The sequence below is a fragment of the Centroberyx gerrardi genome, chromosome 16 (assembly GCF_048128805.1).
Source record: "Centroberyx gerrardi isolate f3 chromosome 16, fCenGer3.hap1.cur.20231027, whole genome shotgun sequence".
Lineage (NCBI taxonomy): Eukaryota > Metazoa > Chordata > Actinopteri > Beryciformes > Berycidae > Centroberyx > Centroberyx gerrardi.
Genome location: NC_136012.1, coordinates 23470854 through 23494279, shown reverse-complemented (window position 1 = coordinate 23494279; position 23426 = coordinate 23470854). Strand labels below are relative to the sequence as shown.

The following is a 23426-nucleotide window of genomic DNA, read 5'->3' as shown; positions in this document are numbered from 1 at the left end:
CACAATCCCAATGACCAAATATTTTTCCAACAAAAACCTGGCTCAAGAGCAATTAAAGCAACAGGCATGTGATGTGCAGTCACTCACAGATGAGGCCTTTCCCCCCAGCGGTGATGGGTGATGGGGAAGGCCGGCCGTGCTGCTTGGCCTCCTCTGACCCGGTGGACGTGATGCTACTTGTCTCCGGGTCGGCGTTGACATCCTTCCCTCCTCTCCTCTTGATGGTGCCCGTGTCGCCCTCAGAGTCCTCTCCCCAGTACGCCGCCGAGGACGAGGAGGAGCTAGCCGACGCCCAGCTCCCCCTGGCCTGGGCCGCCCACAGCCCGGCGGGCCCCCCTAGTAAGGCCTCGGGCCCCCCGGGAGGGAGCCCTCCGATGCCGCCCCCTCCTCCGCCTCCCCCAAAGGCCAGCGTCTCCCAGCTGCGTCCCTGCTGCATGGTCTGGATATTGTCGTGGGAACCGGAGGAGCAGGAAGTCCAGGAGCCGCGGCCGCTGTCTGCGGCGTCCAGGGAGACGCGATCACCCTGATCCTGAGTCAGCTCCTCTGAACTGGGTGAGGAGAGCACCGTGGGGCAGCCAGCGTAAAGGCCCCGGCAGTCCTGCATTGATGAATAGGACCTAAGGACAGACAGTTGAGATATAGGGAGTCAAAGCGGCGGTATAGTAACAACAAAGTTGAACTTGTCCAAAATGCAAACACAGTCGAACACAGTGCTGCATACAAACACTTGCTGTGGCTTCGTATTGTTCTTTTAGTTACACTACATGCCAGTGGGGGCACATAAGGATTAACCATAACTTAGAGAAACTGGAAATAGCAGTGACAAAAACGCTGAGAACAATAACGGCTGTAATGAAAGAGCAACAAAGGCAGCTCAGGGAATATGAGGATTTAGAAGCCGTTTGATTGGTCATAAGGCTGCAGATATCCTACATCCAGATATGATGTACAATTCAGCTACAGCTAGCCGAGCCTCCAAATGATTCATTTTTGAAGAGTTGACCATGGGATGTTAGCACAGAGATGTAAATAAAGGCATTGAACTGGAAAAGGAAATGAAGATGGTTCACGTGATATTAGATCAACTGCAAACAGTTGCGCAGTGTGTGACCAGCACACTGTCCAGTCTGAGGCCAATGCAGCGCTTTGTATTTTTGCAAACGTGTCCTTTTGTCCAAACCTGCCAAGATGTATTTTTGCAGCAAATATGCAGTGTCTTTTACAGTCTAGCTACTAATGAGTAATTGCACTGATAAAACACTGAAGTGATAAAAAATTCTGACAAGAGGAAACGAAAAATTTGATTTATGCAAATGAGATTATAAAAAAGGATCATAAAGAAACAAATTTCATGCATTCTCTCTTATTTGTTGAGTTTTGAGTGTTCCTACCCGAGGCTGTACTGGTCAGGGTCGGTGGTGGCTCGTCGTTCCAGCCGCGGTCCTCCGATGTGGGGGTCCCCGACTCCTCCAGAGTGACGCAGCCTCCTCTCCTCCTGGGCCATGTCGAAGGAGGAGTTACTGACCAGGCTGGAGCGAGAGGAGATCTCACTGTGACCCGAGTCCGAGTAGGCGTCTCCCATCCTGGGGTAGCCTGGAGAAGAAGTGGGGATGGAGGGCATATTAATATACTGACACTGAGCATAAAAAAGGTAGACTACCAGTCAAAAGTTTGGACACATCTGATTGAATGTACTATGTTTTTTATTATCTTAAATCCATTCTGATCTAAAGGCTTATGCTTAAATGCTTGAAATTTGTTTCTTAGACAAATATAAATAGTGCAGTTGATGCCTATGTATGAATTTCTTTCCAAAGCCTTTGTGGCTACTTTTGGTCGCTGCATAATTCCATTTGTGTTATTTCACAGTTTTGATGTCTTTACTGTTATTCTAAAATGTGGAAAGTAGTAAAAATAAAGTGTAAGTGCTAATATAAAATCGGATAATTAGCTTTAACATCTACTGTATGACCTGCAGATACATTATTAGAAGAAAAAAAAAAAATCTAGTCAGAGAATATACACTACTACATCAAAACAAATCCATAAAAAGAAAGGAATAAGAAAGCCCAAAGATGCCCCCCGTAAATTCTGAGCATGACTCAGCCACATTCCCACACAAAACTCCAGTCCCGGGGGTGTAATATCAAAATGACTGACAGCTTGCAGCAGGCCAGTTTTTTAACTCTAGAATTTAGTGTTAAGCCACGATAAATCATCTCTAATTCAAGTCTCTTATCACAGTCTGGGGACAATCATAAACTGGGGCACCACACAGACCGCAGAGATAATTGTAGAGTGCTATTTCCAAGTTAGCCAACCAGCACTTTTCAGATGCGTGCATTAGATTCTTACTGACTTGACTGAAACAGCAGACTGCTACGACAGTCAGGCTTTCAACGCAGGTCTGCAGAGTATGGAAAAGTTTGGATGATAAATTTGATTACTTCCAGGTCTTGAAGAGATTGGGCATTGCACAACAAAGTCTGAAAAAGTATGGATCTTTTTTTTTTTTTTTTACAGTCCATTACTACACATTTTTTCTAGTTATAGGCGACTGTCATTTCACATATTGTGGCATTTGTTGCAGCTCAGCTATGGAGTGTAATAGCCAAGTGGTCATATTTCCCAGCCACTATCAGCATAAATCACACTGATAACCTCCAGTCCAGAAATGTAAGTCTGGAAAAAGTTTTAAATGAAAATGTGTAGGAAGCTTAAACACTATTCAGACAGACTATATGTGAGTGGAGCAGGCAGGAGTCAGAGGAAACGGGTGTGTATTGATGTGACTGCCAGGACTAGCCATGACTGGATGACACAGTAGCAATTAAACTGGGCAAGAGGCAAGAGGGGAAACGCATCAACCCATGACAGCCTTTAGAGCAATTTAATACATTTTTGATACTTGCCACTGAGGTTTAAATGAACCTTTCTGGCTCAAATCAGACCAGTCTTAATATTTATACAGCAGAAAGTCGATATCAAACTGGTCAAACTAGTGTGTTAAAGTAACAAATCCTGACATTTTCATATATAAATTTCCATTTTGCTACTTTGTGTTATATCAATCAGCAAACATTTTGCTTCCGTTTGCGGATTGATATAACACAATAGTGATTCAACCTATCCCCAGTTGTCAGATAGGTCTAGAGAAAAATCCTCTGGTGCACAAGTGATGCGTTTTACGCTACTGGAAGCAGCAACAATGGTTTGTTTGGAATAAACAGAAGAAGAAGTGGGTAGTTGGCATGAGCAGCGATAGCCACCATGGCTGAACAGACAAAGAGAACAGCGGCACCTACAGAAACGCAAACTTCATCAACAGAAAATCCCACGGAAAAAGACATCATATCACTTGTGGCATTACTTGATTGCCTGTGATCTCTGCGAAGCGCAGTGCCAAAACACTACAGCGATGACCACTTAGCACCAAAGATGTTGCCAAAATCAAACAACAAGAATCTTGTGGATTACCACTTAAAAGACCGGTCCTAAGGCTTAGATTAGTTCTGTCTACAGCCAGGCTGGTTCCAGTTTACCAGTGGCTGCTGTGGTTTTAGAGGGGAACGACACATTCCTGACCCTGTGGCCTGCAACACTGTGAGTGAGGCGAAGATGTCACAGGAGGCTCAGTGCACAGCGATACCTTCCGGAGTGGAGCTGCGTGAGAGTCGGGTGGCCTAGGTGCTGCTGCCAGTTTGGGAGAGGCAGTGTGATTTTGGCATGCATTTTACAGGAATTTGCCAAACCGTTGTCATTGCCCTTGTGATCATTTGGAAGTCACTGCTAGAGAGATACATGTCCAGCTGACTTAAGTCAGATCAAGACTACACCATTTTATGGATATGTGGCTGAATTTGGTATGAAGCACTTTAAAGGTCTGGGATAATGGGGAATAAATACTTTGAGTGAGTCTTACTTTGGAAGAAGAATATCTGTATGTTAGCACGGTACTGTTTGAAAGGTAGACATATTACAATGTAATACATGTTGGCAACCACCAGATGGTGTCTGCAACACACCGAAGAGGGGAAGGAGCTTGGAGAGGAGTGTCGGAGGGAGGATTATTGGCTTACCCTTCTTGGGCGAGCTTTGGGGGGAGGTGGGAGGGGAGGAGAGCTGGGAGGAGGCGTTGGACACCGTGTCCTCTGGCTGCCTCCGGTGCCTGTCGCTCGCCTCCTCCGACAGAGACAGGATCTTCTTCAGAGACTGGGGGGAACTGGTGCCTGTGGACATTTGCAAGCAGATGAGCAGAATTAGCATTAGCAAGGCTGCCATTCCCTGTGGGGTGTTGGGATGCTGGGCTGCATTGTCTGGCTTTTTGCATCTGCACATTGCCAGACAGCCTATAGGTGGCACCACTGTCACAGAGAAAGGAAAGGGAGTGTCATGGTGGCTTTTCTATTGTCTGCAAATAAAGGACGAGGACAAGAAAATAGGTAATGGTGGCATGTGGCAGAACATTTGAACATGAAAGATTTATACAGGCTTCTTCCCTTATTCCATTATAACACATCTATACAATATTATTAATAACAGTGTTATTTGTATTTGGTCTCTTTGTATAGGGACAGACAGAAACACTGATTAAGCTAACAGTTGCATTGGTTCATAGTAATAATGAAATATAAGCAGTCAAGACAAGTACAATTCAGTCACAACTATAGCTAGGTATTGTTGGACATTTTACAATACCAAAACCAATAATTCTGATAATTCAAACTCTGTCCTAGTTCTTGATCTTAATCTTACCAAAAGGCGGCAGATCCTTGACGGGCACTTTCTTTCTGGATGGGTAGAGGGCCACAGCGGGGACCTGGAGGGCCTGGTTGCCTTTGGCCAGCTGGCCCCTCTGTTGGCTGGCAGCTCTGGACACTACTGGAGAAGTGTCTGGTCTTTTCCCACCGGCGTTCTTGGGCACTGAGATGGGTGAATAAGAGTCAGCCATTTGCCATTACCAAGTTAGATTTATACTTTAGATTTTTAACCTTTAACGGGTCAATTAGCTGTTGATCCAAATGGTAAGTTGGTGCTGAGGGTGGCAGAGTGGCCTAGTGGTTCAGTCACAGGATCAATCCCTGCTACAGCCAATGTGTCTTTAAGCAATACACTGAGTCCCTTCTTCTTCTTCAGTGGTTCCAACCTAGCTGCCTCTATCCTCTGATTCCTCTGGGGTAATGTGTACATGTATGTGTCTCAGAGGGATACACAAAGAAGACATGTGACATGTGACTGAAGTTGTCTAAACTCTTAATTTTAAATATTTCATGAAGGGATTTCTCTGCAATGACAGATGAACTGTATGAATTTATCATATGTCTCATATTCACATATGTTATCTAATTTATATGTGCCAAGCTATTTCACCAACTCACGTGTGCTGATGGAGGGCTCACACTGTAGTGAGAATGTCTGCAGGCTCTCCTCGTTCGTCTCCAGGCTGAGGTTGGACAGGTACTGTTTGACCTTCCTGGCCATCTGGGCGTCCTCGTAAAGCTTCTTGGCGTTCAGGAAGGAGCTGCGTCGCACGCGCTTCTTGTGCCCGCCGGTCTGGGTGACGTCGAGCACCGCCGCATTGGCGCTACCCTGGCTTAGAGACCTGGTCGCACACATGCACAACCACACAGAAATATGCACATTTGCAGACACGTGTAAACACACAGAATAACGCACATTTTGCAGGCACGCACATGCAGACACAGACAGGTAAACAGACAGAGAGGGTGGAGGAAGAGCATCATCAATATGTTGTTTTAGGCCATGTGTATGCTTGTGTTCAAGGATAGCTGTATAGGTGGTACTACTGGGCTATGTAGACAGGGTGGTATTTCGACTGAGACATGCAGAGAGCAGCGTTAGGCATTCCTCTCAGCTCCAGAACATTCCAGGCATTCCAGACAGCAGGAGGGTGGAGGGATGAGGGGAGGGGTGGGGAGGGGAGGGTGGAGGGATGAGGGGAGGGGTGGGGAGGGGAGGGAGGAGGGCTGTAGTCAGTTAGGAAACATGGGCAGTACAAGGTGGGAGTTTTACTAGTGTCACATGGTCATAGTTTACATTTCTGTGGCCTGAGTCAGGGTTGGTAGTAGTAAAAGTTTTGTTTGCACATGGTCTCAGCTGAATAGTACTCAGAGAACAGGCTTAAGTACAGTACTAGTCATTGAGAAGTCACATATGTGCTCATCAGTTGATATTTACGCCAGATTGCATTTCCACATGGTGCTCACGCCAGCATGAGGACAGTTCCAAAAAATGTGTCTTCTGAATGACAGTGACTATCTCTGTTCTACATGTTTCATAGTAGATGTTCTGTATGCACAATGCAGCCCCATTTGACCACAATTATGTAAAGCATGATAAAAACAAATACTGCTGTCGCAATGACTTCATATCAAGACCTCTGGCTGTCTGGAGGTTTGATATACAGATATAACCTCAAAGAGTGGTAAAATTCAGATAAACTGAAACGGCAAACAAAGAGTGAGCTGCATGCACTTTTGTAAGTAAAACAGCGTATCAAAAATGGTCACCTTTGCTAATATAAAGCTTGAATCAATCATCATGAATATTTGCTGTATGTTTAGGATGTATGAACTGACTTGGAAATGAGAGAGGCATATAAGCACATGTCTGATTATCTATAGATTCAGACACATGCAGTACAATGGTGTCACACGTTAAGGAATATGTCTTTGCAGAACGTTAAATATTTCAGCATGATGTTAGCAAAAGTGACCTTTGTTTCGTTCTATGCCATTGGGTGAGGGTCAGGCAGTGTTAGTGGGAGGGGTCAACTCAAACCGGTTAATGGAAACAAGGTTTCAGAAGAAGCACGCAAATTGGCAGAAAAAAAGGCCATGGTGCAGGGAGCGCAAAAGGTCGTGGGGTCACCAAACTTACCCTAAACTTCTCCATTTCTTCTTCCTAGAGGGGGGCGCCATGAACAGAGAAGCATGGGGGCAAAGGGTGGATGAGTAGAGAGAGAAAGAGAGAAGGAGACAAGCTTAGGACAGGAGAGACCACCAAGATCACCAAAAGAGAAGCAATTCACCAAAGACCCACGTGAGAGACAGAGGAGAGGAAATCAAGTGGTAACAACGCCAGGAAGAGAGACATCATAGGACAAAGACACACTTTCACAGGAGCACTGTGCACATCTTATGCCAACGATGTGTATAGGGAAACAGTTGCCAGGGGAAACGATTGCCAGGGGGAACAGTTGCCGGGGGGGGAACAGCTGCTTGAGAAAAAGCGTGATGCAGAAATCTTAACGAATCTATGTGAACTAACCCCGAAGAGTTCGGTTAGTCAGTGGAGTGCTGACTGGACCTAAGGTGAAGGATTATTAGTCTGGAGTATGGTTGCACTTCTGGAAGGTTCCTTACCTTGTCCGGAACATGAGGGCCGGGTCCATGTTAACGGAGGCCATGCGACCGACATGGCGTATTTCTTTGGCAATCATCCTCAGCTTCTCAAAGTTCACTAGGCCGTCCACTTTAGAGTCATTGCCTGAGGAATGGGGGAGAGAGAGAGTGAATGCTACTAGCCCAGAACAGAAAGTAGAAACTTCTGGCATTGACAACTGACAAAATAACTACCAATGGCAGAAGGATTACAGGACTAACTACCTATAGATCCATATACTCAGTGAAAAAACTGACTAATAATATATGAAGAGTTTCATTCCAAAAGGAGATATCCACCATTTGAAAAAAGTGGCAGACTTATCAAATGACTGCCTTCATGAAAGTAAAAGACAATATGGAATACCATTTCAGTTACTGGCTGTCTTAAGTTCTTAGTCTACAAAATACTACAATATTGGTTGGTGGGGTCATCTGTATTTGTTTTTATATGAGTATAAAGTATATATGAATCTCAGGTGGTAGGCTTTTTCTCAAAATGGATAATGGATACTGTTTTGTAATGAAACCCTTCATCTGCGCATTAAGTTGGTTTTGTTTTAGGGTGGATTTGCCCTTTAGCGCTATTTACCTTCGTGCAGGAAGGTGAGGTCCTTCTTGATGACGGGGAACAGGGGGATGATTGGTGGCTGGAGGTTCTGATTGTTGAGGACGTTTCGGTACTTGGCCATGTTCCTTGAGGGGTCGAAGAGGTCCTGCAGGTCCCCGAACAGTTTCTCGTACTTACTGGGTAGCTTCTCCCACGTCCCCCTCAGTCTGGAGACTGGAGCCAGGTTAAGACCACTGGGGGGAGGAACATATTTACCATCGTAAAGCGGGGATGGTCTTAGTTTAGCTCAGCTTTGTCTGGCTTTGTTCAGTTTATTTGCACAGTGATAAAATTAGAAATCAAGTGATAAAAAGAGTGCTAAGATGTGACAAAAAAAAAAGAAAGAATTTGTGCAGGTGACAAAAACCAGAGGGACTTGTAAGAACATCTCACATCAAAATGAACTAAAGGAAAAAAACAAACAACAGCTACACCAAGATGACAAGCGAAGACACAACTGAATTGAATAATAAGATATTAAGAAGATACAATACTATTTACTGTCTCAAAGGAGATTCAGTTTGTAAAGCCAGCGCAGAAAATATTGTGCATCATACACAACGACATACAATACATTCACTATCTCACCTGATGATGGCAAACATGGAGTTGAAGTTCTTGCACTCGCGGCAGTGCAGGGCGATCTTGATGAAGTGCTTGATGGTCTTCATGCGCTTGAGCTGGTTGGGCTCCCGCGTCACCTCTGTGGCCACCCAGAACGTCTCGTGGTTGATGGCCTCCTCGAAGCGCTTGAGGCTGGCCGAGCCCGTCTTGGAGCGCAGCTTGAACAGGTCGTCGATATATTCGGTGGGCTCGATGGCGCAGAAAAGCTCAAAAGCCCGCATGGAGAGTTGGGTGGCCACCTCCACCGTGCTGAGCTGCAACAGGGAGATCTGGCCTTCCCGCAGAAGGTCCTGGGCGTCCTCGTCCGAACATAACGTCTCCGTCTCCATGTTGCTCTTCAGGTAGTATCTGATGATAAGAGGAGAATGCAGTTGATGCTAACATGCACACAATTGCCTATCATGGCAATTAGGCTATATTATATAAGTCAGAGAAAAAGGGGGGTTGATTAGTGTGCCCTACCTACTCTTTTTCGAACATATTATTATTACTATTATAAATTTACAGTCTTGTATATTTCATTTTACATGCAAATTTCTGTTGTATATTTGTTTATCTGTACATGATCTAAATAAATCTACCTAATTGGACTGGATACATATGCCTCTCTTTTCAGAAACCCAGATGGATAGAAACTAATTACCCAAACAAAAGGAGGTGGTGGTTAGCACACCGAACCGTAGATATCAAGGCCGTACGCCATCTTACCTGCCACTCAGCTGAATCCTATCCGCCAGTTTAGAAAGCTGCTCTGGTAACCGCCTCTGTTTGATGACACCCTCCGGCGTGACGGACACCTCACACAGTGAATAGGCCTCCGGCGCTGCAGTCAGGGCGAACTCCCTGATGGCCTGAGCCACCACCTCCTTCGCCGTGGTGTCCTTCCCGATCATGATGTATCGAGACTGCTGGTCCGCCTTGAACACTCGTAATACCTGGTCCGACATGTCTGGGGAACAGCAGAAAACACAGAATGCTTATTTTCGTCCAAGTAATTTTTGATCTTGTTTTGTTCAAGATTTACCAAGAACAGTGCCATTGCAACGCTTTCACACTAACTTGGAGCAAAAACACCATCATCTTGGTGATGTCACCCCGTAAAACCTCATTCCCCATCATTTATTAATTAGACCACAAACACACAGTAGCTCCCTCACCAGATCATGTGACCCAAATAATCATTACAAAAACACAGAAAATTGAAAGGACAGCAGTCAATGCAATACTGTTAGCTTTACTCAGTCGACGTTCACAAGCATGAATGCAAGCAGTCATTTACTGTGTCTATATTACATCAGCAAAACACAGCAGCTGATGAATGTTTTTAAAAATTGATGTACAAAGTTTTTGAGAGGCATAGAATTGAGCAGAGCAGAACGGTTGACAGAGGGGCTGACAGCGTTGACAAAGACGTGACTGTGCTGTAATCAGTCCTGTTAGATTTAAACCCATGTTCCCCCGGGTTAGGCTAATTTAGTTTGTGCCTTTATCAAGATCACAGTTAGAAACTTTAACTCTTTAGAGCCTGCATGGAAACCCATTTCAGGTTTAGAGAAAGTATGTGAGAGTAGAGGTTAGGCTAGGAGGAGAAGCAGAGTCATGGGCAGAGCAGAGCAGATACTTACTCAGTGTGACTGGGGCTGGAAGAACACAAACAATGTGTGATGGATAACAGTTAATGAAATTAGAAATATAGACAGCACATTTCTACTACTGGCTCTGCATGGCTGACAGAATGGATACCATTCTATGATAGTACACCCTACAGGAAGGGCCGTTTGTCAATGCACCCTCATGTTAAGCCTTTTGAATAATCACTTTTTCTTTATGGAAGGTCCATAGCACAATTTGAAAAACCATTTTATTCCAGTACTGAATGAAGTCAACATTATATCATCCAAAAACTTAAACAATGTTGTTTGGGACACAATTGAATCACTCAGTGTTAATTATTTGAAATGGCAAGCTACTTAACAGCTATTTGGAGAGTCCTAAAAAGCCCAAATCTGTGTTAGCCTTCCTACCGACAATTTAATTGTGTATTCAGTCTTAAAATCTTAAATTTCTTAAAACTAGTGAAACTCTGCCCACAAGGTCAGAACAACGCAAATCAACGCAAATACGATTGTTTCTATAATTTCCCTGAATCAAGTGATTTAATCCTGATACTAGTGGAGAGATTTGCCTTGATGCCAATGATATATATATAGTATTGAAAACAAGTGAAATTATCTCACCCTAAATGGCAGATTTATTTCAAGAAAAATATGATTTTAAGACTCAATAGATTAAATGATTTTGTTAAACTGGACATTTCTTGTGATGCCATTGCCTCAATCTCCCCGGTCTTTGTCATCATGTCCACACAGCAGCTAAATACACACCAGGCTGGTTGTTGAAGTCGAGGATGCGGTGGTGAGACTGCAGTAGGTCTGGGTTTGAGGAGGAGAGGTTGCCACTGACAGGCAGAGCTGGTGGGATCTGTTTAGACTGCTTCATCCCCACGATGCTGTCATCTTGCGATTGGCCCACGCCAACGTCGCTATGGAAACAAGAGGGAGCGCATGGGAGGGGTAAGACAGCAGTTCTTTCGACAAAAGGCAGAGGGCGATATTTGTGTTGGGACGAGTTGGAAGCTGTGAGCATCTCTGGCTCTGCAATCCACACAATGTATTCCCACATAAAGCAAACCCACATTTCACACCTTATCTCGGTTGGCTTGAGGTATGACAGACTGATATCTGGGTCAGTGAACAGAAATAACAATGTGACACCTGTACCAAGCAGTAGAGGATTAAAAAACAAACCCAATGACACTTCATCTTACTTAGATGAGGACGTACAATTAGGGAACTCATTAAAAACACAACTGAAAACTCATTTTAATAAACTTGTTTTAACTGCTAATTTGTTTTAGCTCTCTTTATGCAAGATTTATAAAATATACCCTTCTTATCAACCTAAATAACAAAGTGGAGCTGCAACAGAGAAGACTTGTCACATCCCTCACTAATTGAGACCCTGTGGATTCGCCCTATTTGCCCAAATAATTCTAGGTATGGATGCTTCTCCACCCACAGAAATCAAAACTTAACAGCAAAATACCAACTGTCACCTAAACAGCAGCGAGTGAGCGCTCTGTCCAGAGAAAGTCCCGTTGGTATCATTTAGTATAAAGCAATCACAAACTGGCCAGGTAGGTAAAAAATTATTGTGCTGTGTACAGTTTACTGACACCATGTTACAGGACTTCTGGGTATTGAAGTTCAAATATTTCAAACTGTTACAGGTCGCTGCCATCTGGAGCTGCCAACCCGCCTAGTGCAGCTTTAATAATAGCCAACTGATTGTTCCTGTGTTTATTAAGATGTTTTTTAAGTAAGAAAAGCACCATCCAAATATAAGTTCTTAGTATCATTACTTGTATGGTTTGGGAGGCAGGATGCTGGTGAGCGTCTTGTCGAAGATCTTCTTCAGCTTGTTGCGTCCCCCCACTGTGTTGGCCTTGGCTTTCTTGCTGACCTTCTCCAGGCCCATCACCTGCTCCACATCCACCGCCAGGTCGGGGATGGAGTAGCGGCTCGCCTTCTTGATGTCCCCGATCTTCGGGAGGTGGGGCGCTCCGTTCTTCCTATCCGGCTCCTCCTCGCCGTCCAAGTCGTGGTCATGCTCTGGCCTGGTTAGCAGCTCTTTAAACACTGGGGAAGAGGAGGGAAGAGACAAAAGAGGACGGTAATGGGATGAGCCGGGTCTTTATTCAGCCGTGACAATGAAGATGTTTCGGCTCATGAAGGCTGTGTAGCCACAATATGTTCTTTGTAACTGCTGAATAAATGAGTGATGGCTACTCTACAAGTTTTTGCCGGTTTGAGTCTTTTGCGCCTTTGTCTTTCTTCCTCTATTTGTTAAATAGGATGCCAGGCCTTGCTTTGGTTTCAAAACATCAAAGAGTTCAGCTGTATTTGTTTCAGAATAGGTAATACGTTTTATAGTGAAAGGACACAAGACAAAAGGTGGAAAGTACTATTCCTCACAAGGCACTGAAAAGGGTATAAGAATTACGCTTACGTTGGTTTGATTGACATATTTGGTATTAAACAGCCTTACCTAAAAGGTTTGTTTTCACAGTTATGGACAGGTGGGTGTTGTTCTTCAGAATCTCGTTGGCTTTGCTGAGCTGGACATTCTCAAAGTTCTGCCCGTTCACCTCCAAGATCTGCAGAGAGACGAGGGGGAGAAATCCGTCAGGTTACCTAATTGTCCATAACATAATCCTACTATCTTTAGCAGGAATATTACAATTAATAAAAACAGTCAAAGTGATGGTGCAGTGGTTAAGCGTCCTGTCTCTATACCCACAATTGCCATTGCTAGCCTTGGATCGAATCTCGCTAGAGCCTTGTCACTTGTGTCTTCCCTCACAGCTTTGCGTCTCTTTGTCTCAATAAAACAAAACATACTGGAGGTGAGTGGACTGCCCACACTCCATGAAGCCAATCTAAATCTACAGCCACCCACTGCACTATTACACATGTGAATTGAACTGAACTGAACTGAACTGCTGCACTGGTCTGCAAGCAAAACCCACCAGTGAGCTAAGCAACAGGAACTACTCTATGCAACCTTGGCTTCACTAGTCACCATGTCACGCCAAACTGCATGCCATGTTGGATCTGAGCAGAAATGAGGAGTGGACTCTTACAATTCAGAAAGTGTCTAGTAATGTTCTATTAACTAGATGCTAGCCAGTGAACAAACATCAAATTGCCAAATGCCAGCATGTTGTAAGACATGACATTTGGTCCGACATATGAGAGCAACATGAATTATGTCCGCCTCACCCTCCTCAACTTGGTTGCATATTAGCCTTTGGCGTAGCAGCTCGACCTCCCTAAAGGGGCCCGACCTTTACATCCACACACAACCAGCTAGCCAGCATTCGCCACTTCCTCTTTAGTGGAAAAGGAAGTCACCTTTTACTGTAATGTAAGTACAGGCTATCCTCTGCTGTCGTTAGGCCAGTAATGATTGACCAACAAGACCAAATGTCTGTTTTGGGATCAGCACTTATTAGCGGGATCCTGCTTGGAGTTCAGCGCCGAGGGACTACTGCTAATGGACCGATGACAAACCAGTTGAGATTAATACTAGAGCTCTGAAATGATACACCCCGAGTGAATGATGAAAGTAAATGAAGCTGTTAAAAAAGTAGTGAGGGGTAGGAGGGTAGGAGGGTAAATGCTTCCCAGGATGTCAGCTTCCCCACTTCCTTTTGGGGAAACAGCTGCAGGGGATGTTTGGAGTCGAGAGGGCTTAACTCGCATCCAGAGACACTCAAGATGGTTTCAAGGATTAAGGGACTTTGCTTAAACCCCTGAGGACTGCCGAGTGTGAAAATGGTTGAGAAGTCAAGTTGCGAGGAGAAAGCCAACACAGGGTGTCTGGTGCTCCCGGCAAGTTCAATTTAAGACTTTTCAATGCTAGTTAGAATAAAATATAAAACCAATTTCACAACAAAAATGAACATTAAACATGAAAAAACAGATCAATTCAAGTATTGGTCTGTGTGACCGGAGTGATTTCTCGCCAGAAATGTAGCCCACAGAGAAAACGACACTTTTGAGACTTCTAAATTTGTAAGGATTAAAGGCTTTATGCAGCTGCATTCATACTTTCACAAGAGCTGAGACAAAACATAGACGACATGTGGTGGCAGATTAGGATGAAGACAATGTCACGGTGAATGGTGGGGCAGCAGGGTGGCCCATTGGTTAGAAAGACCATCCCCTAACTGAAAAGTCCCCACAACAGCTAATGTGTATCCATCAACAGCCTGCACACAACTGTGACCGGTCAAAGTGTCCTTGAGCAAGACACCGAACACCTACCTGGTCCCTTACTGTAAGTCTCTCTTGGTAATAACCTGATCTAGATGCCTAAAACGCAATGAAAGTGAAAATGGTGAGGATGAAGATGGACGGTCTTACCTGATCTCCACGCTTAAGGCCAGCCTCTGCTGCCTTGCTCCCCAGCTCCACGGCATCGATGAAGATGCGGAAGCCTTTCTCCTGACCTCCGAGAAGGCTGAAGGCCAGCGGAGCCTCCCTGGACGGCTTGGTTAGCGTCACCAGCCGCGGCTTGGCTTTAGCAGCGCACGCTATGTTTAACAGTCTTAGATGCCCGCACATTTTCTGTACAAAAACAGGGAAACAGTCAGTTTTCCGAATGACTTTTTTGTATCAAAGAAATCTCTGTGGATTTTATTGAACTTGTTACACTTACTTCTCTCTCCAGATTGTTTTCAAACTCCTCCAGAAAGTGAGTCATGGCGGGGTCGCCCTCAAAGTCGTTGAAGTGATTGTTCACCCACAGCAAGACTACCCGTGTAACCTGGGGCGATCACAAGATCAGCAGAGTTCAACACAGGTCAACTTACAGTTTACCGGTTGACAGGATAAAAGCGTCTGTCTCATGCTTTAGATCCTTGTAAAAAAAACAGTTCACTGAAAATGTCTTTGAAAAGTGTGCTTGAGCACCTACGTTTTTTTGCAAGTGTACATATACTAAATCTTCAATGTATAAAGCAAAATGTGCATGATGTATTGATATTTTTAATCAGGTGTCATGTCATCCAGCCTACATTGAATTAAAAGAGACTCTAAGTACATACACCGTGCTGCTGTTATGTATAACATGAACATATTCATAAACACACTAAAAAATATCATAAGTTTTTCTCAGGTTTTAGAATCTTCCTTTTCTGAAGCATATCTTAAGTCTCTAAGAATCATCTGACTAAAAATCCATAAAGAAGTTCATTGCAAGTGTGTGAGCTACGTATGTATGGGTTCATGAAGTCTGCCTGTGTATATGTCATACTGTGCAGGTATACAGCAGTTTCCTGTGGAGACTGTGGAGTCCCGCGGCTCCTACCTTGTCCCTGAGACTTGGGTCGTGGAACCACTCCAGGAGCTTCTTGCCCACGACCATGGGGCTGGAGAGGAAGGTCCTGTATGTCAGCAGGAAGTCCTCGATGTAGGTGGGGTCCACCACCGAGTGTTCCTCCACTAGGTGCATGGTGAGACGCTCCGTTGTGCCCTGAGATTGAACATTGTGGTTTTGCTGGTTAGAAATGAATCCAAGTCCAAACTGTTTGTGTGTTTGACTTGCAGAGATCTGTTCAAATACCTAGCGGTAACCTCTTAATTTGGTTGGCTGTTGACTAACTTGACTAACGAGTTTCTTTTTGAGCACTAATGGTTTTGTTTTTGTGTTTCAGTGTGGAGAGGGATTATACACAATATACTGTAGCCACAATCCTTTACATTTCATCCAATGTATTGTAAAATTATGCTACAAAATAGCATCTTGTACCAAAGAATGGTTCTGTAGCAGACTCCAGTGGAGTGCGTTTCTGAAGATATGGTGTGTAGCTGTCACTTTGGTGCCAGTTAATGAGAATCCAAATCAACTTAAACATCACTACAGTTATTAAGGGTTTTTGGTTTCCAATGAAGCCTCCTGTGCTTCGTATTAGATCTGGCTTCACACCAGCCTATTAACAAAATCGACTTTACGGATAGAGACTGGATTCTGGTTTGTCACCTTGATGACGATGTGCCCTTTCCTGGTGCCGGTGCGGTCCAGTTCGCGGTGCTCCTTCACCATGACGATCTCTCCTTCCTCCTCCACCTTCTGCATGTTCTTCTCTACCTGGTTGAGGATGCAGCAGTAGTCCTGCTGGGCTATACACACAAACTGGACAAGACAGGAAAAGGCATACAGGAATTAGTGAGAGGTTTACCAAATCATGACACCCACCGCTTTGTGACAATACCACATATGACAACATATGCTATTTGGTGGATGTGTTTATCCTAAGTGCCTTAGAGTACTGCAAGTACACACACTGAGCATGTATGGCCCAGGTGGAAATGGATCCCCATAAGTCTAGCTGTGTTAGAGCCATTCTCTATGCACTGAGCTACACTGGATCAGAGATAAGACTATCAAGTATCAACAACTAGAGGCAATTTTTGAGGCAAATCTCATTATTTATGACATTCTCTAGCAGCAGATGTTGAAAATTTTACAGCTGATTGGAATTCATAATACAAATATTCAAGCTAAATGCCATATTGAAAATTAAATCAACACAACTGATGACAGCTGAATAGAAAGCAGGTCAATATAGCAACTAAAATACTATTCCCATTAATAAATTAATGAACAAATGGCATCACTGATGAGGCACTGGGAATTTCACAAAACTTATCCCCTTTCTTTTAACTAGGGAGAGCAAAAGGAGGACACTGCTTCCAGTCTGCAGTATCCCCAGCTGATGAGCCTGGCTTTGGGCAACACACCACCACCACCACCACCCAGAGTTTTCCACCCAGGCTCCTGAGGAACTGGAGGATGATTAAAGGTTCAACATGGTTTCAGTTTCTACACTTTTTCTGTTTTGCACTTTAATCAGTTTGAGTGCATAATGTAAATAATTCTATCTTGGTCTTTAGATTGGTTGGCCTCATTTGGACTGCTCCTTTTTATAATCAAAGTGGGAATTTCTCATATTTCATACACCATTTGGTGGATGCTTTTGTCCAAAGCAACTTGCCAGTACCATGAGTGCATATACTTTCAGCATGAGCGGGTCCCGGTGGGAATTAAAATCAACATGTCAGGGTCTGTGCCGTGCTTTTCCCTCTGAGCTACAAAGGGAATGGGACTTCTAACCCTGGCGGTGTCGGTGCCAGGCTGAACTCACTGAGCTACACAGGACTGTTTCGTTGTTTCAAAGCAGGCTCCTACCTGGCAGTCGTCCACCTTGGTCTTCATGACGCCCTTCATGTATTCCTTCTCCATGGTTGGCGACACCCCGAAGCTGTTCCCCATACACAGGATCTCTGTCCTGCCCTCGGGGTACGTCACCTCCACCGAGCCATTCAGGATCACCGACCATGAGTCCAGCTGGAGGGGTAACGCATGGTCAGAGCAGTCAAGAGATTTGAAAAAGGAGGACACAAACAAGAAAACAAACAAGAAGGGGAAGAGGAGAGACGAAGGAGAAGAAGAGAAAGAAAAAGAAGGAGAAATAATGTAACGATAATTTCGCAATGCAGAGTTTAGTCTAGCTACGCTCCATACAGCCAGTGTCCCTTAACGAGTTAAAAGTTATTTATCAAAGCCATATGCAGTAACTGTAAAGGGACTGCTGCACTAACAGATGGTTTATGACTGTCCTCAGAGGGATAGAGAGATAGCACAGGAGTCGCCACACACTCAGTCTTGTTGCAAGTAACGCTTAATTTAATGTATAAAAAACGTTTAACTGTTACCCAGATGAAGACAATTTTGTTGAAAGATTGTTTTTTGGAATAAATAAAAAAATAAGGCTGTTTTTCTTAATTCCTGAAAAGCCATTTTGGAGATGCAAGGTTTTCCACCCCGACAGCAGCAATATGCTCAATGGACCCTGACTTCTCTATGACTGGACATTTACTGATGTGGTCAGGCCTTCAAGGCAGGTCTTGCTCTCTATTGTTTGGGTGCATCATAGCAAAAAAACTAGCCAAATTGGTTTCATTGAAGCTCATGTCTTGTCTTGACCAGAGAGAGAGAGAATAAGTGATGCCTGCTCTGGTTGCCTAGGGGATCCTTGAATACCCGGACGATAAGGGATGGCCGTCATTCAGGTTTAATAGAGCAGAAAAAACATCAAATGGAAGAAGAAAGCTTCATTGGCGTGAAGGGGCGAGACAAGTTCAGATCCCCGAGAGACTCACGACTATACAAACACAATCGAAGGCAAGACAAAGTCACAAGATAAGACTGATGCTCATGAAATTATGTACGCACGCACGCACAAATACGCACCTCTTCACCGTCGTTGAGAACAATGGTGCCAGCGCGTTCGACCACAGCAAACACCATGACGGCACAGAGCTCCCTCCTCACTGACATGGTCATGTTGGCAAACGCTGGCAGTTGATGCATGAACTCCAGTAATTGCTCTGCGAGAGGAAGATAGGGGAGAGGGAGCAGAGGAGGAGAGCGGAGGAGGTTAGGAAGATGAGCACGAGTCTTGACACCCAGAGGAGAAAAAGAGGACAGGCAGCGGACTTGGCAAGCCTGCATTCCCTCAGCTCCAGCCAAGAAGGCACGAGCGGGAGAATGTGCATGAAAATAGAGTCCCATCAATGCAATGAATAGCCTACAAATGAATGATTATCCGGAGAACATTAAGCCAAATATCAATTTCATTGACAGGGGCATTCAAGGCGAGCCAAGAAGAACTGCTGACACCTCATTGAATGACCTTTGTGTGGGTTACAGAAATCAACATTCATTGCAGACATTTGGCACACAAGAACCACTATTGAAATCATATTAGCCACTCTGTCAACCATGATCAAGTGAAATAGCGGGTATCCTGGGCTGGGTGTGTGGGACAGGGAATTGCTATGCGTAAGCCAGTGCCCAGGCCTTTCAGCAGCAGGAGATGTGGGACACCCTGTGCTGAGGTGCAGAGCGGGGAAAGAGCCCCCCCCCCCCCCCCCCCTCCATCTACGAGCCACCTCTCCTCCCTCGGCTGGCCGGCAGCAGTCTGGGGTTCTGGCTGACCTGTGCTTGGCATGGCAACAGTGTCGTGTGTGAAGCTGCGGAAGCACTGAAAGTTTAATGTGCTGGGAGAGGGGAGGCGAGAGGATGTGCCGGAGTGACCTAGAAAACCCTGCCGGCGGAGGGAGGGGTGTGGAGCGGAGGGGAGAGATCTGTGGGGGGGTGGGGCTTTTCAAGTGGGGGGTGGGTGTGGGGGAGAGTTGGGTTGGCACTCACTCTTGGTCTCTCTACATCCCATGCATCATCCTCCCTCAATCCACATCCACATCTGTAGCTAAGCTCTGAGTATCTGTGTACTTTTTCTTTTTTTTATCTTTTTAAACATGCATATCACTATCACTGTAGCTGAATCACAGCTTTAGGGGTTATGATATCACAAGCCTGGTGTGGCTTTAAGAATTACTGGAAAGCCTACATGGAAAATGAGAGCAGTAAAGCACAGAAGGCTTTACACAAATGTAAATTTACTGTGACCGATTTAAAGAAAAACGGAGGGTGTAGCATATGTAGAGCACTGAATTGATCTAGAATGGGGCCAACAAGGATTGTCCTAGCTAGGAACAACACGGCTTGTGTTTTACACTCCAAGTGTTGCTTCGACTCACATCACTGTCCAACTCTTGCAAAGATTGCACTCACAAAAACATCTATAGCAGCTTTATTATGATTAATTAGAATATGATTAGAATAATAAATAGCATGACTGATTTAATAGTGCTTCACAGTTTGTTCTTTCATGGCACTTACACCACAAACCAAAAAGACAATATAAGCCTCAGACAGCTCCTCACCTATGTCATCGTCGGTTCTGTCCATCGGGTCCTTCTCCAGGCAGTCCCGGACGATGTCCCGACTCATGAGGGGGTCTGACGCTCGCTCGATGTCCTCCTCGTCATCGTCCTCCTCGGAGTCGACTGCGGTCTCTGGCAGGCCGCTCAGGTCCATGTCACCCGGCTCGTTCTCCGTAGCCTGCGAACAGTAAACAGACGAGAAATGTGTCAGTTGTCTAGGACAAACAAGGAGAAGGGTTTGGTTTCTCCATTCAACCTCGGTGGTTGGGAAACCACAGCCGGTGGACGGTGGTTATAGAGGCTGTCCCATAACCATAAGGCAGAGGTCGGATCAACAGCCAATGTGTCCATCTACAGCCATGTGGACTGTCGAGGTGTCGTTCAGCGAGACACCGAACAACCTACCTGCTTGCTCATTGCGAGCTGCTCCAGAGAAGAGTGTCAGATAAATGCTTGGAAAGTAAATGAAATGCCAGTAGTTGCTGATCACTAGCGACCAAGCTCATACCCAGCTATCAAAACCTGTGACACAGTAAACTCATTAGAAAAGAGCCAATCTGAAAAGGCAGGACAAATCAGGGTTAAGAGATTCAGGTTACACAGCACATACACACTGCTGAAATTGTTTTACAATACCAACATCAGCTGCGACACATTGCATTTTCAACCAAAAGCAAATGAAAAAAACAAGGCTCTGTAAAACTGTTGTGCAGATTTGACCCATTTAGTAAAATGGATTAGAGGTATTCAGTACAGTATGAGAGAGACAGGCGTCAACACTGCATACCAAACAGTCTGCTATGCATAGTAACAAGCTAATTAACTCCCAACTTTCCTCTCCTCTCCCCCTCAGCAAACTCTACTGCTTGCCTCACAGCCAGATCCTGTTCTTTGAAAGCACAAGATGAAATATGTGTGGAAAAGGGAAAATGAACAAAGATGAGGAGCGAAAGTAATGCAATTACTTGCGCATGAGTGATATCGACGGAGTTCTCTTGCTTATCATCAAACAACGCAGTTCTATAAAGAACGACAGAGAGGCCATATTGCCTGGTTCACTCTCACACAACATGAAACCCTCTCAGAATTAACTAAAGCAGTCTGTAAATAACTAAAAAGCATCAACCCCTCTGCCCCGCCCCGGTGCGATGGCGAAACCCTCTTACCTGAACACGGTGCCCGACCTCGAGCCGTTTAACAGAAAGAGAGGAAAAGGTTGCCTTTGCGAACTGTCCGCAAAAGCCCAGAGCCAGACGCATCTTCACCTCCCGGACTGTCAGTCTGCTTTTAATTTTTCAAAGTCCCCGTGCCCAGTCTTTCACCAAAACCCTATGTCATTTCTCCTCAAACGCCATGTGCAAAAGGCTCATTAATGATTCAGGCCAGTGTCTGAGTGGCCATTCGGGCGTCACCGGTGCACCCTGGGAGGCGGGGCCGGGGCGGGACCTGCATGGGGGAGGATGTATGTGTATGTGTGTGTGTGTGTGTGTGTGTGTGTGTGGTTGTTCAGTGGGTTCATCGGGGACAGGCTTGGTGATAAGTGAGAGTCACAGATGGAGTAAGGAGCCGGGAAAGAAAGAGTCGCATCCAATCAACGCGAAAAAATAAATATGCATACGACTTGAATCTGCATGCCTCATCACCTCATCATGTTATGTACCATTACCAACAAGCAGCGGAAATTCTTTATGGTGACCGCTGCTGTGTATAATCCACACTGTTTTCTGTACTGGTCTTGGGATGCTTGAGACAATTAAAGCATCTTTTACAGTACCAGTACCAGTACAGTACAGCACCATACACTAAAATACAGGTTATGTGTGTCATTGAACTCTGTATGCTACCCTCCATCAACACCACTCGTAAAAAAACAAAAAAAACAACAACATTGACGACAGTATATAAGCCAAGCAGGGCAGCATCAAAATGATTCTGCCTGTCCAAGATCTGTAAACTCGCCTCAAACATTAAAGCCTGAAATTCTTCCAGGACATCTGCGAGCGGAACGTAGCATTCCATAAAACAGACCAGAGAACTGCCTGGGCAGTCTGTGCCCTAAAAAAACTAGACAGTTACATATCCATTTGCCCTATTTGTATATATAGACAGTGAGGACAGCTTCACCAAGGCCTGTATCATGACACTGAGTAGTCGATTACGCTGCAAACAGTATTTCTATATTAGGCATCAAATATAGATCAGCGCAGGAGAAGCATGGCGGATACTATCACAATGCATATGCCTTAGAGGATGGCATCGTGACTTCATTTGATTTCGACAGCGTGCAAACATGTTAGCGAGCCACGGGGAGACTCTAACTTGTTAAAATCTAATCAGACAACATTTTTAAACACTGGCTGTCCGTGTGTGTGTGCGTGTATATATGTGTGAGCACATGCACGTGTGTCTGTCATGTATGCATCAAAGATCCATAAATGTGCAGTGAGCATAAGCGTGAGTGGGCAGGGCAGGTGCTGTTAATATTTCAACAGGGCTATTCTTGGATCAATGCTTTCAAAGCCCTTCTGAAGGACCAATTTCATGATTTATTCAGACGCAAAACAGTGCGCCATGTTGCCAGTGACGTGAGAATGATGCGGGTCTGTGCCTCAAGTCAACGAGGCCAAGAGATGCTATGGAGGATATTAGGGCGGCAGGGTGGCCTAATGGTCCTATCACAGTGTGTGTGTGTGTGAGCGAAACCCTGAACCCCTATCTGCTCAGGATTTCGAAGTATCTCTGGATAAATGTTGAAAATCTAATGTAGACCGAAACACCACAATATTTATTTGTACCATCAACTTCCCGTGGTTTCATCTGTAAAGAACTAGGCCTCCCCTGGTTCTGTCTATTCATAACAACCCCGGCAAGGACCTCATAGCTAGTTATCTACTGTCGCATTATTAATTTTGAAACCTGCAGGATGCAACTTTAGCTAATGATAAAAAAAAGTAATGTTGCATAAAACAAACAGTTTGTGGAGTCATGCAGCGTACCCTAGGACAGTAAGAGATTGATTTTAATCCTTTTTCCATTCTTCATGCCGTACATTGCTTTGTGTGTTGAATATAAGTGGCCTAAAAGAAGGAAAGTAAATGAGATCCACTCCCTTCTCCCTCAGATGTGAATGTGTGGAACTGAAAAAGAGCCTGCATACTCTGCAAAAACCCCCTCATGGGTAAATAAAGGTTAAAAAACCCTCTGTGTATGTGATTTCTTAGAGTAACAACATCTAACTCAGCGGCGAGGCAGAGGCATTTATGAGTGTGACTGATCACATGTAACTGATCAGTGACAAGAGAGAGAGAGAGAGAGAGACAAAACGGAGGTCAGGGTGCGGTGGGTACGAGGTTCGGAGAAAGAAGAGCTGTTGTT

At 44.8% G+C, this 23426-nt stretch overlaps 1 protein-coding gene across 4 annotated transcripts in view; it reads right to left on the bottom strand.

The window, feature by feature from the left end:
* Positions 1-23426, bottom strand: part of rapgef2b (Rap guanine nucleotide exchange factor 2b) — a 108883-nt gene that overhangs the window by 5543 nt on the left and 79914 nt on the right. For 3 of the 4 annotated variants that reach the window (XM_078289106.1, XM_078289105.1, XM_078289107.1), the window contains exons 4-22: positions 20052-20229; positions 18517-18653; positions 17452-17610; positions 16243-16395; positions 15571-15735; positions 14920-15027; positions 14625-14828; positions 12745-12853; positions 12059-12335; positions 11022-11179; positions 9346-9586; positions 8602-8985; positions 7996-8207; positions 7386-7509; positions 5379-5602; positions 4756-4923; positions 4080-4229; positions 1392-1593; positions 88-617 (exon numbers count right to left, since the gene is read on the bottom strand). In XM_078289106.1, the coding sequence (XP_078145232.1) occupies positions 88-617; positions 1392-1593; positions 4080-4229; positions 4756-4923; positions 5379-5602; positions 7386-7509; positions 7996-8207; positions 8602-8985; positions 9346-9586; positions 11022-11179; positions 12059-12335; positions 12745-12853; positions 14625-14828; positions 14920-15027; positions 15571-15735; positions 16243-16395; positions 17452-17610; positions 18517-18653; positions 20052-20229 (3883 nt within the window). Of the gene's footprint in view, positions 1-87; positions 618-1391; positions 1594-4079; positions 4230-4755; positions 4924-5378; positions 5603-6900; positions 6925-7385; positions 7510-7995; positions 8208-8601; positions 8986-9345; positions 9587-11021; positions 11180-12058; positions 12336-12744; positions 12854-14624; positions 14829-14919; positions 15028-15570; positions 15736-16242; positions 16396-17451; positions 17611-18516; positions 18654-20051; positions 20230-23426 lie in introns of all 4 variants that reach the window. The other variant, XM_078289108.1, reaches the window with a different exon arrangement.